This window comes from Danio rerio, chromosome 14 (assembly GCF_049306965.1).
Source record: "Danio rerio strain Tuebingen ecotype United States chromosome 14, GRCz12tu, whole genome shotgun sequence".
In the NCBI taxonomy this organism is placed as follows: domain Eukaryota; kingdom Metazoa; phylum Chordata; class Actinopteri; order Cypriniformes; family Danionidae; genus Danio; species Danio rerio.
In genome coordinates this window covers 36,414,729-36,428,500 of record NC_133189.1, presented here as the reverse complement: position 1 = coordinate 36,428,500, position 13,772 = coordinate 36,414,729, and the positions used below count along the sequence as shown (strand labels likewise).

Here is a 13,772-nt window from a genome sequence, read left to right as displayed (position 1 = left end):
TTCAATCAAGTGAACACTCTCTGTAATTGAAGCATACTTCACTTTATTAAATTACACAACCATTTAGGCATGGGCTGGTGTAAGATTCCGACGGTGTGAAATCCTTGCATAAAAATATCACGGTTTGACTGTATTGTGATTATTGCTCTAAAATATATTCTATTTAAATATCTGGGTAAAGAACAAAAAAAAAATTCCCCTTTGAACACAATACATTTTGTTTTGAGAAACTTTTCAAAGATTTTGGAGCAGTAAACATTTTAGGTTAAATAATTCAAATGAATCATTGACTTCTGCTGTCTTCATTAGGTTTAAAACCTATGATGGCCGAGAGAGATTAACATGCTGCAATTAAAGAAAATGACCCAAAAACATGACAAACCCTGCTGGGACGTAATATTCCATGAGTGTTGCTCAGTGAAGTTGTTGGTCTTTTAAAAGAGTTTTTTGTTCATTTTAATATCCTTATTACACAACTCCATTGTCTTTTGTAAATTGTTAGTCTAATTAAACTGATGGTAAATGTGAAATGTTGTTTTAATAGTGTGCAGCGGGTTTAATAAATGCAGCACATTTCTGAAGTTGTTTGAGTTGTGACAAAATGCAGTGCCTTTCTTCAGTTGTTTGTGTTGTGAAAATTAGCAACACGTGCGCTGTCAAACTGATGAAGATCGTTTCTTAATTTGCAGTTGTTTTTTATAATTGCATGTGTTTTCGAAATTGCAGCTCTCTCGGCTACTGTAAATAGAGATTTCATTACAATTTAAAACGGCATCTTGGATATCTTTTTTAAACACCTTATAAATACCGTAAAAACGGTATAGCAGAAAATTTTGGCAGTTTTAATATCTTGACTTTTTTTAATAGTCTTGACTTTTTTGACTTATTGTCCAATGCCTACAACCATCATATACTGAACATTTTCCTAACGTTGTTAGCAAGAACAAGCATTTCATTCAGACAAAAAAGTTTGACGATATCAACAGAAAGAAGAGATCTCTATTTTTTTCTTAAATAAATAAATAAAATAAAAAAGTCTGTTTTTAACAGACTGATTGTTCAAGTAAATTCATGTGGGTTATATTCAAATCATATAAAACTAAATAAAATGAGTGGCGCAGTAGGTAGTGCTGTCGCCTCACTGCAAGAAGGTCGCTGGGTCGCAGGTTCGAACCTTGGCTCAGTTGGCGTTTCTGTGTGGAGTTTGCATGTTCTCCCTGCCTTCGCGTGGGTTTCCTCCAGGAGCTTCGGTTTCCCCCACAGTCCAAAGACATGCGGTACAGGTGAATTGGGTAGGCTAAATTGTACGTAGTGAATGAGTGTGTGTGTGTGGATGTGGATGTTTCCCAGAGATGGGTTGCGGCTGGAAGGGCATTAGCTGTGTAAAAACATACTGGATAAGTTGGTGGTTCATTCCGCTGTGGCGACCCCGGACTAATAAAAGGACTAAGCCGGCAAGAAAATTAATGAATGAAATAAAAAGACAAGAAATTGACATCTAGACAAAAAATAAAATAAAATAAAATACATATTTAAAAACTGAGGGGACATTCTAAATTTTACATGTGATTAGCACTAACTACTATCAAAATAATGAGCCCCGTTTCCACAGCTAAAGTGAACAATTTTGTGCTAAGCGTTTTCCCCTATGCTGTTGTGGGAATGTCATGCACATTTTTTAGACAGAAAGGGTTAATCTATTATAAATAAAATTCGATTTTTTAAAAAGCCTTTTTAACATTTGGTTTCCTCGGTTGTTGTAAAGTTATGTAAAGCCTTTCCTCATTATGGACTTCAATGGGGGAGAAACTTAACAAGATATTGTTCACTTTATCTATGGAAATAGGGCCTGTTCTTTTGATAAAACTGTTAATCACAAGTAAAGTTTTATTTGTTTATTTATTTATTTTTACTTTATTTTTATACATTAAAACGTTTTACAGAACAGAAAATTCAGTGACAACAGCTATTATTTAAAATAAAACAACAGAAAAAAGTAACCCTAGATATAAATAAAAACAAATTACAAAAAAAACAAACAAACATTATTTTCTGTTTCAAAGGAGCTGGAAATATTATGTCCTGTTCAGATACAAAGTAACAGGTGCCCATCTTTGTTTAAAAATATCCATTTTCAATTGAAGTTGAGCAGTCATTTACTCCATTCTATAAATAGATTCAAGTTTTTCTATCCACTGTACTATTGTTGGAGGGTGTGGCTTCATCCAATTTATTGTTATAGTCTTTTTTGCACTTACTAAAAGTATATGTAGTATATATCTCTGGTTTTTATTATATATATGCTGGGGTATCCCTTCAAGCAAGAAAAAGAGGGGAGTAAAAGGTATATCTAACTGCATACATTTCTCAATCTCAATCTTTACCCCTTGCCAAAATGAAAGTATTTTCGGACATTCCCAAAATATATGTGTGTTACCCACATTCCCGCAATCCCTCCAGCTTTCCTCTGACTGTGGACGGTTAGCTTATTTTGAGACCATCAATGGTGTTCTAAAAAACCTAATTTTTGTTATCCAGTCGAACTGTTTCCACAAGTTAAGTTTGACAGAAATTTGGGTTTCACTGATTGGTGTTAAGGTATGTTTAGCCACGTTAAGCTGTTTCCTTATAATGGATTTCTATGGGGAGAATGTTTAAAGTGATGTTGTTCACTTGATACACACAAATAAAAGCTTGTTCTTTTAACAGCAGAAACTGTTTATGAGTATTTTTAATAGATATTTGATTGTCTCAGAATGTTGTTAAGTTAAACCACATTAAGCTCTTTTAACGGACTTCAATGGAGATAAAACGCTTACCGTGACATTGTGCACTTCATCCACAGTATCAGGGCTTGATCTTTTGATAGTAGTTTGTGTTAATACAAGTAAAATTTGATCGATGTCTGGTGTGCCCCACTTGTTGAGGTACGTTAAGCCACGCTACATTTTTTCCTTTTATAATGGACTAAAAAATTGCATAACATGAAAACTTCCACTCACTAAAATTAGAGCTCATTTTTTTGACATCAGAAAGTGTTTGCATTGAGTTAAATTTGATAGAAATGTGATTTTCCCTGCTTGTTGTTAAAGTACATTAAGCCTTATTATAGGCTTCAATGGGGGAGAAAGCGCTTAGTGTGATGTTTTTCTCTTTATGGAACGGGGACTTGTTCTTTTTACAGTTGTTCGGGTTAATTACATGTAAAGTTTGACAGAAATTTGGGTCTGGGTTTCTCTGGTTGATGTTTAGGTACATTAAGCCACGTTAAGCTTTTTTTCATGTTTCACGTTTTAGAATGTCCCAGAAAAAGTAGTTGTGTCATGTTTCATTTTGCATGTTGGACAAGAGCTAGACAATGTCTAACATTCTTCACAACATTTTTCAGCAAAAGAAAGAAACTCAAATAGAACAGGTGGGCAGTAAGAAGGATAAACGATGACAGACTTGTATTTTTTGGAAGATCTACTGCTTTATCATTAATCTGATTTACCAACTGATTTTAATTCCCTCACACTAACACAACTGTTTCATGTTATTGGTCATCAAATATCTACAAAATAATCCTAAAACTTCACCTAGAAACCATAGTGCTCACAAGAACAGGCTAACTTTAGACAGTTTGCATGTTATATGCTAGCTTTAAGCATATGTTCAATGGCTGCGCAAAGAAGACATAATTTCACTATTCTGCTGTCGTTTCAGTATAGTTGGTTTAATTTGTATCTCATCATTATATATTGCCTTAGCTAAGCTTTAGCTGACATAGTATCTTTAGCTGTCTTAATCAAGAAACATGGATATTAGCATGCCAAATAATCTAACGTTAGCCTTTAATTGCCATTGGTCTTTTGATTAATTCGAAATAATTGAATAATTACAGTGTTGTGCAGTAAACTTGACTCCAGTGTACTTACCTCACTCTAGTGATGATGAATGCTCCAGTCCTCGAAATAGAGCGCCGCCTGATGTGCGATCGAGCCAGCTCAAAGCAGGTTGGAACTTGCAAGAAACCGTCCTGTGCGCATGCGCGAAGGAACAGAGATGCGCTCGGGAACTCGACTCAAAATTTCCTGACTAGATGTTTAGTTTTATTTTTTCATTGTTGTGTTTAGACAGGAAAGCTATGCGCAAACATAAAACGCACACATATAGACAATACATATAATGTTTTATTATTTATCAATACCCTCTGGAAAAAAAGGAAAACGGTGTGCAAAATATTCTTTTAGTATAAATGTTTCAAGTACTATATTAATTTAATGTAACCATAATTTTTCCTTATTAGGCTGTGCTTTTAATATATGCTACATTTAACCCTGTAATAATTAATTTTCTAAATTTCTTACAAATGTTTTCAACTGTTTTAACAATTTAATATTAAAGCACAGACAAAAGCTGATTTTCTTTCATTTTTTTATTTTGAGATTGTTCTGAGATTTAAAATCATACCAAAAAAATTATATATGTAAATTATATATATATATATATATATATATATATATATATATATATATATATATATATATATATATATATATATATATATATATATATATAGTTGAAGTCAAAATTAACAGACCCCTTTAATTTTTAGTTAATTTAAACTTATTTTAAGTAAACTTAATTTTTTTGAAACATTTCTAAACATAAATAGTTTTAATAACTCATGTCTAATAACTGATTTATTTTATCTTTGCCATGATTACAGCATATCATATTTTACTAGATCTTTTTCAAGACACTTCTATACAGCTCAAAGTGACATTTAAAGGCTTAAATAGGTTAATTAGGTTAACTAGGCAGGTTAGGGTAATTAGGCAAGTTATTGTATAACAGTGGTTTATTCTGTAGACTATAAAAAATATATAGCTTAAAGAGGCTAAAAATTGTATTTCATTTTAATAAAATTTGAATAAATACTGCTTTTTACTAATCGAAATAAAACAAATAAGACTTTCTCCGGAAGAAAAAATATTATCTGACATACTGTAAAAATGGGGCTGCACGGTGGCACAGTTGGTAGCACGTTCACCTCACAGCAAGAAGGTCGCTGGTTCGAACCTCGCCTGGGTCAGTTTGCGTATGTGGAGTTTGCATGTTCAAAAGTCCAAAGACGTGGTATAGGTGGATTGGGTAGGGCAAATTGTCCATAGTGTATGGATGTTTCCCAGTGATGGGTTGCAGCTGGAAGTGCATCCGCTACATAAAATAAGTTGTTGGTTCTATCCGCTGTGGCGACCCCAGATTAATAAAGAGACTACGCCGAAAAGAAAACAAATGTATAAATGAGTACTAGAAAATGTCCTTGCTCTGTTAAATGCTTTTTGGGAAATATTAAAAAAACATTTGCATAAACAATTTTCTCAGTAAAGGAAACAGATAACAATATCTTTTCCATCCACATTTTAATGTGCATTTTAGGATATGACAAAAAAAAAGATAGAAAGCAACAAGATGCTCATAAATTGGATTACATTTTTAATCCGATGAAAAGATATGAACTATAATAGAAACTTTCAATGATGATTTTGCATAGATATCTGACTTAAACACTCTAGCACAATAGGTTTTGCAGGCAATGCACCCAAATGCAAGATAACATCACAGAGTTTATTTGGCTAGCACTGTTAAGGAAAAATAGATAAAGTGATCTCTCAACATTCTTAAATTAGGCTATTCATTTATTTAGGCTATTCATATGTATATCAATAAGTGATTATTTTTATTCTGTTGCACACATGAAAACTGTCACAAATGTATTAAGCAGCTTTAGATGGAAATTGTTGTAATTAAATTATATAACGCCGTTACATGAAACCAGTTGGGAGTTTGTGTAAAACAATTAAGTGTGCACTACGTAGTGTGCTTCCTTTATTCATTTATTTATTTATATTTACCCACCCTCATTATTGATTGTCTTCCCCCCTAGATGGACCATTATTTACCCTGGAAGGTTTGATTGTTTAAGTGCACTTGCGAGCATCAGCAGCGTTACAGTCCAATTGAGCAGAGCTGAGGATGACATGTAACCGCTGTGACACTCTGCTGTATCCGCGCCACCGCATGTTCACCCGCGGGTTAAAGAAACCCACGTCTGTTTTATTCAACAATATCTGCCCTGACGCGACGAGCGAGCGCCTGATTGATGATTCTCCATCTCTGAATGAAGTCCTGCTCGGAGAGAGCCGAGGACGCGACTGCCATTGATGACACTGAGGAGACTAAAATGGGAGAACATCACAGGAGCGCTGTCAGTAAAGAGAGACACACAAAGGGGACTGACAACCGACAGCCATTCGAGAGGAGACGAACGGAGGCTTGGTCTTCAATGATCGTTCGCACGGTAAATGTCTTGCATCCATTGCCGATATTTGCATGCGATTTGCACCGTAGAGAAAAAGCAGCGCCACTTTTAGCGCGCGGTTAACAATGGAATTATGATTTCCAGCTGTTCTTATTGTTCGCATGAAAGATAACTAGATGCATATAATTTGGCCCGAGCTTACTAACAGTGATTCGGGAAAAAGGTAAGATACGATGCACACTGCTTCTGAGCCATCAAAATGGATTAAAAATTTCTGTAGCCTACACAGATGCGTTCATTGCGCACTCACTGGTTAAATATAGCTATACGTGCATACTAATTTGTATATGCATGGAATGAACAATATATTGTTCAGTATGTAATGTGATGTTGGCACTAGTATTTATCTAATTTAGATAATAGGCTATGTAGAAAATGCATGTGTTGTTTACAATGTAGCTTATAGAACACTGCTATATGTTGTCCTAGAATATTTATCATATTTTGTATTGAATAATATGTTTTATATAGGTTTATGTATATAAATTTAAAGTTTGCCATTGTGTGCTGCAGACAATGTTGGCTTTTGCTTGATAAAGTTTTAATCATAACTCAGGGATGCACTAATATTGAATTATATTTTGGCAGATATGATAAGCCAATATTTGTTGTTGATTATTGTGTTTATTTGCAATGAAATCTTACTGTATCATTGCTAATAATTTGATATACAGCTCTGGGGAAAAAATAGGAGAGCACTTCAGAGTTATTGTGGTTCGATTTTCCATTGATATGGGTGTGTTTAAATAAAATGTTTTTTTATTGGATGAACAACATTACATAAAATATTTAAATAAGAATGTTATCATAAAGGCGTCACGGTGGCGCGGTGGCCCGGGTTCCTCCGAGTGCTCCGGTTTCCCCCACAGTCCAAAGATTAGCTAAATTGCCCATAGTGTATGTGTGTGAATGCAAGAGTGTATGGATTTCCCAGTGTTGGGTTGTGGCTGGAAGGGTGTCCGCTGCGTAAAACATATATGCTGGATAAATTGGTGGTTCATTCTGCTGTGGCAACCCCTGATTAATAAAGGGACTAAGCCGAAAAATAATTGAATAAAGGAATGAATGTTATTTTATAGTGCTGTATTTAAGTGAAGTTTATTTCTATACTAATTTCGAGAGGATCACATGCTTATGATTGCTTGCAACTGGTCCCGCATTATTCAGTTTATGATTGACCAATCAAATGATTCCTAAGCCACTATAAATACCCTATTTTTCATATAACACCCATCTTCGTTTTGAACACTTCGTGACACAGTGACGCAATGATTAGCACTGTTGCATCACAGCGAGAAAGTCACTGCTTTTAGTCCTTACCAAGCCAGCCGACGTTTCTGTGCAGAGTTTACACGTTCTTCCCGTGCTCATGTGGGTTTCCTTCGGGTTCCATAGTTTCCTCCCACCATCCAAAAACATGCAACTTCAGTTAATTGACTAATCCAAATCGCCACCAAAGAAATGCTCCTAGTAAGTAGTTATCTCTTAAGAACAATCACTATCTGTTCATTAGCTACTACAGCAGGGGAATTCCTAAGATCTGCCTGAGCTCAAATTCCTCTCTTGCCTTGCAAACAGGAGGGAGCCCCGGGCTCGAGGATCTTATGAGCTCAGGGCTCTCTCCTGGGACAACATGCAAAACAAGCTGTATAATCAATCATCAGCTAAGTGTGAACTCTTGAAAGAAATAAAACATGATCTATGTTTTTAAAATGTTATGGCAACATATTTTAAACACAAACATATCATTTTCCCCAATATTTAAGGTCAGAAAACATATTTTATATTGGCATGTTGTCATTTGTTGTAAAGAAATGCTCTAATACTCTTATCTGAAAATTGCCAACTGAATATTTTGATCAAACTTATATCAATTCTGAGAACTGACAATCTCTGTAATGTTTTTCCAGAGCTGTAGATTAATATGTTGCATTATTTTAAGAGTCAAAACTCAAATGTTTAAAATGCTTAACAGTGTTTTGAAAGGTTAACTTACAGTGTCTTGTATATGATTAAAGACTGAATATAAAATGAATGAATGTTTATGTTGGACACAGTAGTTCATTCCAATGTCTTTGTACCAGCTCAGCTATCATTACAGTGTGAACTCACAAGTGTGAACATTCATCTGAAAGGGATCAGGATGTGCTGAACATCTTTTTTTTCTATTACATCCTCTCTCAAGGTGTGAAGAGTGGCAAAACAGTCGTCAGCCTTTCTGGATGGTGTTGGCGATATTTGAAAGGCTCCTAATGCGTTATCTCCCACCTTGTCTCCGTCACCATGCCCACCTTTCCACCTCTGGGCAGTAATTCCAGCACAGTGCCCTGGGACCCTGGGGCAGCCCTGTCGCCCTCTTTGGTGAACAGCACAGTGAAGATGGTGCTCATATCTGCGATCGTCTGCACATCGCTTTTTGGCAACATTGTGGTGCTGCTGGTGTTCCAGCGCAAACCACAGCTTCTCCATGTCGCCAACCGCTTCGTGCTCAACTTGCTCCTCGCTGACCTGCTGCAGACGGTGCTGGTCATGCCTTTCGCCATTGCTGCTACAGTGCCAGAGGTCTGGCCTCTGGACGCTCGGCTTTGCCAGGCACTGGTGGTGCTCATGCATCTCTTCGCATTCGCTGGCGTCAATACCATCATCGTGGTGTCCATAGATCGCTACCTGGCCATCATCCACCCACTGTCCTATCCAACCCGAATGACACCACACCTGGGCACTAACTTAATCGCTCTCACCTGGCTTGTCAGTGTACTTCAAAGCACTCCGCCACTATACGGATGGGGAACCATTGACTTTGACCGTCGCCACAATGCCTGCACTGTTGTATGGTCCTCCAGTTACTCATATTCTGCCCTAGTGTCTGCGCTTTCCTTCTGGCTGCCTGTGGTGATCATGCTTTGCTGCTATTGGATGGTTTTCAGAGCGGCGAGACGACAGAATGCACTGGTTCACCCCATCCAATCCAACCCTCCTCTGGATTCCCAAGCATCCTGTTCCAGCCCCCAACGGCAGCAGCAATCGCAGCAAGAAACCTTTTCTGCATCTTATCCCATCAGGACTCGGCAGAGACGCTTCCAGTATCACTGTAAGGCAGCACGGGTGGTGTTTGTGATCATGGCGTCCTACGTCCTCAGCATGGGCCCGTACAGTGTCTTGAGCACCATATCCATTTACTCCAGTGCAGCAGTGCCGCCCTGGTTGGCTTCAACAGCACTCATTCTCTTCTTTCTGCAGTGCTGCTTACACCCCTACATCTACGGCTACATGCACCGCAGTGTTCGCAAGGAGTTCCTGGCGCTGCTGTGCGGCCCTTTCTGCGGGCAAGGCCGGATCAGTCAAGGCTCCGCTGTGGACAGTTGCTTCACAGTGACAGATGGCCGGCTGGCACACAACAACCTTTCAAACCAGGCTGCCCGTGTATGCCCTCTCCGCACCTGGGAGGAAGGCACCACATCGTCTTCTCCTACAGAAAGGAGGTCTAAAGACAGCCGTAAGGAGACCACCTCCATCAGTTTGAGCTCGGAGAAGGAGCTCACTGTACACAGCACCGCCAACAAGCAGCCAGAGGAAACTTCTACAGGCAATTTCTGAGCAAGTGTCGAGGTATATACAGCTTTTTAATTTCTGCTCTGGGCACACACTCCTAAAAACCAAGGTTCTAAAGGTGTGGTTTGCAACATTGCCACAAAAACATTTTTGGTTCCAGAAAGAACCGGGAATAAGCCTTAAACCAATTTTTCTTAGTGTGAAAGATTTTTAGTTATTTAAATAACATTTTGTACAGTGGAACGTACATCACTGATGTTAAACGGTTTTCATGGCACCACTAATGCTAATAAAGAATCTTTATTTTTAGGAGTGCAATTTAGTATTTTCAAAAGAAGTACTGTGCCTTTAAATACAAGCTCACTGAATACACTCTAATGAAGGGGTGCTTGGTCCTGGAGGGCCGGTGTCCTGCATAGTTTGGCTCCAGCTTCATTTAACACACCTTCCTGGAAGTTTCTAGCATACCTAGAGAGAGCTTGATTAGCTGGTTTAGGTATGTTTAATTGGGGTTGGAACTAAAAAACACTCTAGGACAGGGGTCACCAATCTTGTTCCTGGGGGTCCGGTGTCCTGCAGGGTTTAGCTCCAACTTGCCTCAACACAAATGCCTTGGTGTTTCAAGTATACCTAGTAAGATCTTGATTAGCTTGTTCAGGTGTTTGATTAGGGTTGGAGCTAAAATCTGCAGGACATCGGACCTCCAGAAACAAGTTTGCTGATCCCGACTCTTGGAAATAAAGGTACGAGACCTGTCACTAGGGTGGTACCTTTTCAAAAGATACACATTTGTACTTAAAGGGTTCATATTAATACTTGAAAAGCATATATTTGTACCTAAAATGTTAAGAGGTACAGTTTTGTACTTTTTGGAACTAATATCCCCTTATGTATTACTATGAACACTTTAGGTACAAATGTGTACCTTTTGAAAAGGTACCACCCCAGTGACTGCTCCTGTACTTTTATTTTTGAGAGTGTATGCAGGACACCGGCAATTCAGGACTGAGTTTGGAAACCCCCGCTCTAATGTGTTAGCTGTGCTTTATGATTAGTAAACAACACTGATGACAACTGAAAAGCTTAGCAAACAATGTTTCCTTGTAGGAACTAAGGAGATGCATGTAACGATGATAAAATGCCTAGATTATCTTTTAGTCAAGGGTTACACTACAGTTAACAACATTTAAATGCAGCAAAATGCATTAAATGTAACATTTTTAACAATAAGAGATGTTTTTTGAGCAGAAAATCAGCATATTCGCATTATTTCTGAAGGTTCATGTGGTATGACGATTGGAATGCTGCTGAAAAATACAATTAAAATATATTACAATAGAAACAGTAGTTTTTAAAATAGTGAGAACATTTTACAGTATTACTGTTTTTATTGAGGTAAATACAGTCAAAAACAATTGAAGTCAGAATTATTAGTCCTCCTGAATTACTAGCCCCCCTGTTTATTTTGTCCCACATTTCTGTTTAACATTTTTCAACACATTTCTAAACATAATAGTTTTAATAACTCATTTCTAATAACTGATTTATTTTATCTTTGCCATGATGACAGTAAATAAGACACTTCTATACAGTTTAAAGTGACATTTAAAGGCTTAAAACTAGGTTAATTAGGCAGGTTTAGGTAATTAGGCAAGTTGTATAATGATGATTTGTTCTGTAGACTATTGAAAAAAATAGCTTAAAGGGGCTAATAATTTCAACCTTAAAATGGCGTTTTAAAAAATTAACTGTTTTTATTCTAGCCAAAATAAAACAAATAAGACTTTCTCCAGTAGAAAAATTATTATCAGACATACTGTAAAAATGTCCTTGCTCTGTTAAACATCATTTGGGAAATATTTAAAAAAGAACAAAAAAATCTTAGGGGGGCTAATAATTCTGACCTCAACTGTAAATACAAACTTGGTGAGAATATGAGAATACTCAAAAAAATAAAATAAAATAACATTAGCGTATGTGTATGGGAAAGTGTCTCAAAATTGACTGCGCTGTTATGGTTATTCAGACTAGAAATCTGAAAAATCATTTGATTAAATGAAATTTCAATACCTTTCTGTGTGGTTTAAAATATTTTAAAAAATACAGTAGAAGTGCTCCATACAGAATATTGAGTTTCATTTAGCAGTTTACTGTAATACTGAAATATTAATTAAAATGATGAAAATATTTTTGAGACCGTATATAGTAGTGTATAATGTCTTAAAAGATGAATGTTCTTTGTATACATCAATGTCAAATGTACAGATACTTTTAAAGACAAAGTAATCTTTGTTGTTTTGAAAAAGATTTTAGAAAACATGTTGAGAGATTTCTGTCTATTTTTCTAAGCATACATATCAACTGAATCATTGTCACTGGAAGAAAAGTTCTCCTTAAAAGTGTAAACTGTAAAATTGTATTTATTTATTTATTTATTTATTCATTTATAGTTAATGCACCAATAATACTTAAGCGATGAATCTCATCAACTTTAAAGTATGAGTCTGTTATTAAATGTATTTCTTTTGGTATTTTTAAAGTGTAAAAATGTCATTACTTTATTTAGTATTTTGTAGATATACTGTATATACAGGAGGAGGTTCTAAATTAGAGGACAATTAATATACACTTGACCTTTTAGAAAAATACAATCTTTCTTCATAGTTCAAATTGGTCATCATCTGATCTGGACATTCAGATGCTTAAAACAATTCACCATCTTGCAAAGGGTTTATCAGATAATTAAGGAAATTACCAGGAGGCTCCAGATTAACACCACTAACTGTGAGGAATCTGGAGGTGTACTCTTAAGTTTGATCAGTATTCTTCTTTAAATATTTTATCAGATTGTTTACTGTGCTTCATAACTCATGAATTATGCTAAAAATGCTATTTAATTCCTACAACCAAAACGTCAAACTTGATCAAGCAGTGACATCAAATGTAAGAAACAGTAGGTTGTTTTCTAGTTTTGATCTCCACTGTATATTAGAAATATTAAGCTTATTTTCAGGCTATTAAAAATGTTATCAACCAATTCTCATGACCATAATGTGGTGCCTGCTTTGATTTTTAATATATTTTTAGGTTCATATTTTTTGTGGTGGTGCACTCACATTGCACTTTTTGCATACTAGATGTGCACCCTTTGACTGTTTTTTGCATCCCAGACTCTTTAAAAATACTTGCCTCAGCCTACCTTTTTGCAAATCATAAAACATGTTGTGCCTGGTACATTTTGTTGCACGTTTTAGAGGACAAATCCACCAGAAATGTTACTTTGGGTAAATTTTGCTATACATTTTAGAAGCAAGTCCTTCTTGTATAAGTCTATGAGAAGACAGAGCTTATCATAACCCTTCACCAAACCCAAGTTTTTTACCATAATAGAAATGTGCACTGCAACCAGGTAGTTTTACCAGTCTGATTTTACGAGGAAGTGTAATTTTTTAACGTATTGCCAGAAAAGTGGTTAATTCATATGATTTCATTCATATAAAAAACGTAACCTGTTTAAAAGGAGCAAACCATACTTCTCATTGAGGGATGAGCAAGAATTTAATATGAATTAGCCACTAAGGCCCTGATCACACATAATGCACTTTTTGTGTTGTGGGAAAGCTTTTAAATGGTTTTCTAATGGCTGTGAGTTTTGCGTGCTCTTACAGTAGTGGTCTGCGCGGGACACATTTTTTTTGCTCTCGCAAAGTTTTATTCCACAGCAGACCGCTCCCACTGTATATTCAGCCTTTGCTCACCCACTGCCCGCTTGGAATCATTTTCTACCCTACCCGTACACTAAATTTAGATCTGGTTTCCAAAATCTCACGTTTGAATTGGGTACTACCAAAAG

At 36.3% G+C, this 13,772-nt stretch overlaps 2 protein-coding genes across 6 annotated transcripts in view; one reads left to right on the top strand and one right to left on the bottom strand.

Annotated features, from left to right (window-relative positions):
• Window positions 1-4,055, bottom strand: part of zic6 (zic family member 6) — a 219,172-nt gene extending 215,117 nt beyond the window's left edge. For 3 of the 4 annotated variants that reach the window (XR_012389461.1, XR_012389447.1, XR_012389462.1), the window contains exon 1: window positions 3,918-4,055. The gene's annotated coding sequence lies outside the window, so the exon portion shown is untranslated. The remainder of the gene's footprint in view (window positions 1-3,917) is intronic. The other variant, XR_012389452.1, reaches the window with a different exon arrangement.
• A 1,853-nt stretch (window positions 4,056-5,908) lies between these two features.
• gpr101 (G protein-coupled receptor 101) lies at window positions 5,909-12,956 on the top strand. Of its 2 annotated transcripts, XR_012389814.1 has the most exons (3): window positions 5,909-6,346; window positions 8,553-11,323; window positions 11,805-12,449. XR_012389814.1 is itself a non-coding variant. In XM_073922016.1 (2 exons), the coding sequence occupies exon 2, from the start codon at window positions 8,651-8,653 to the stop codon at window positions 9,962-9,964; it is 1,314 nt and encodes a 437-aa protein (XP_073778117.1). In that variant the 5' UTR covers window positions 5,909-6,346; window positions 8,553-8,650; the 3' UTR covers window positions 9,965-12,956. The 2 variants fall into 2 exon arrangements, 1 of the variants encoding a protein (XP_073778117.1); XM_073922016.1 differs by having other exon boundaries at window positions 8,553-12,956.
• The last annotated feature ends 816 nt before the right edge of the window (window positions 12,957-13,772 follow it).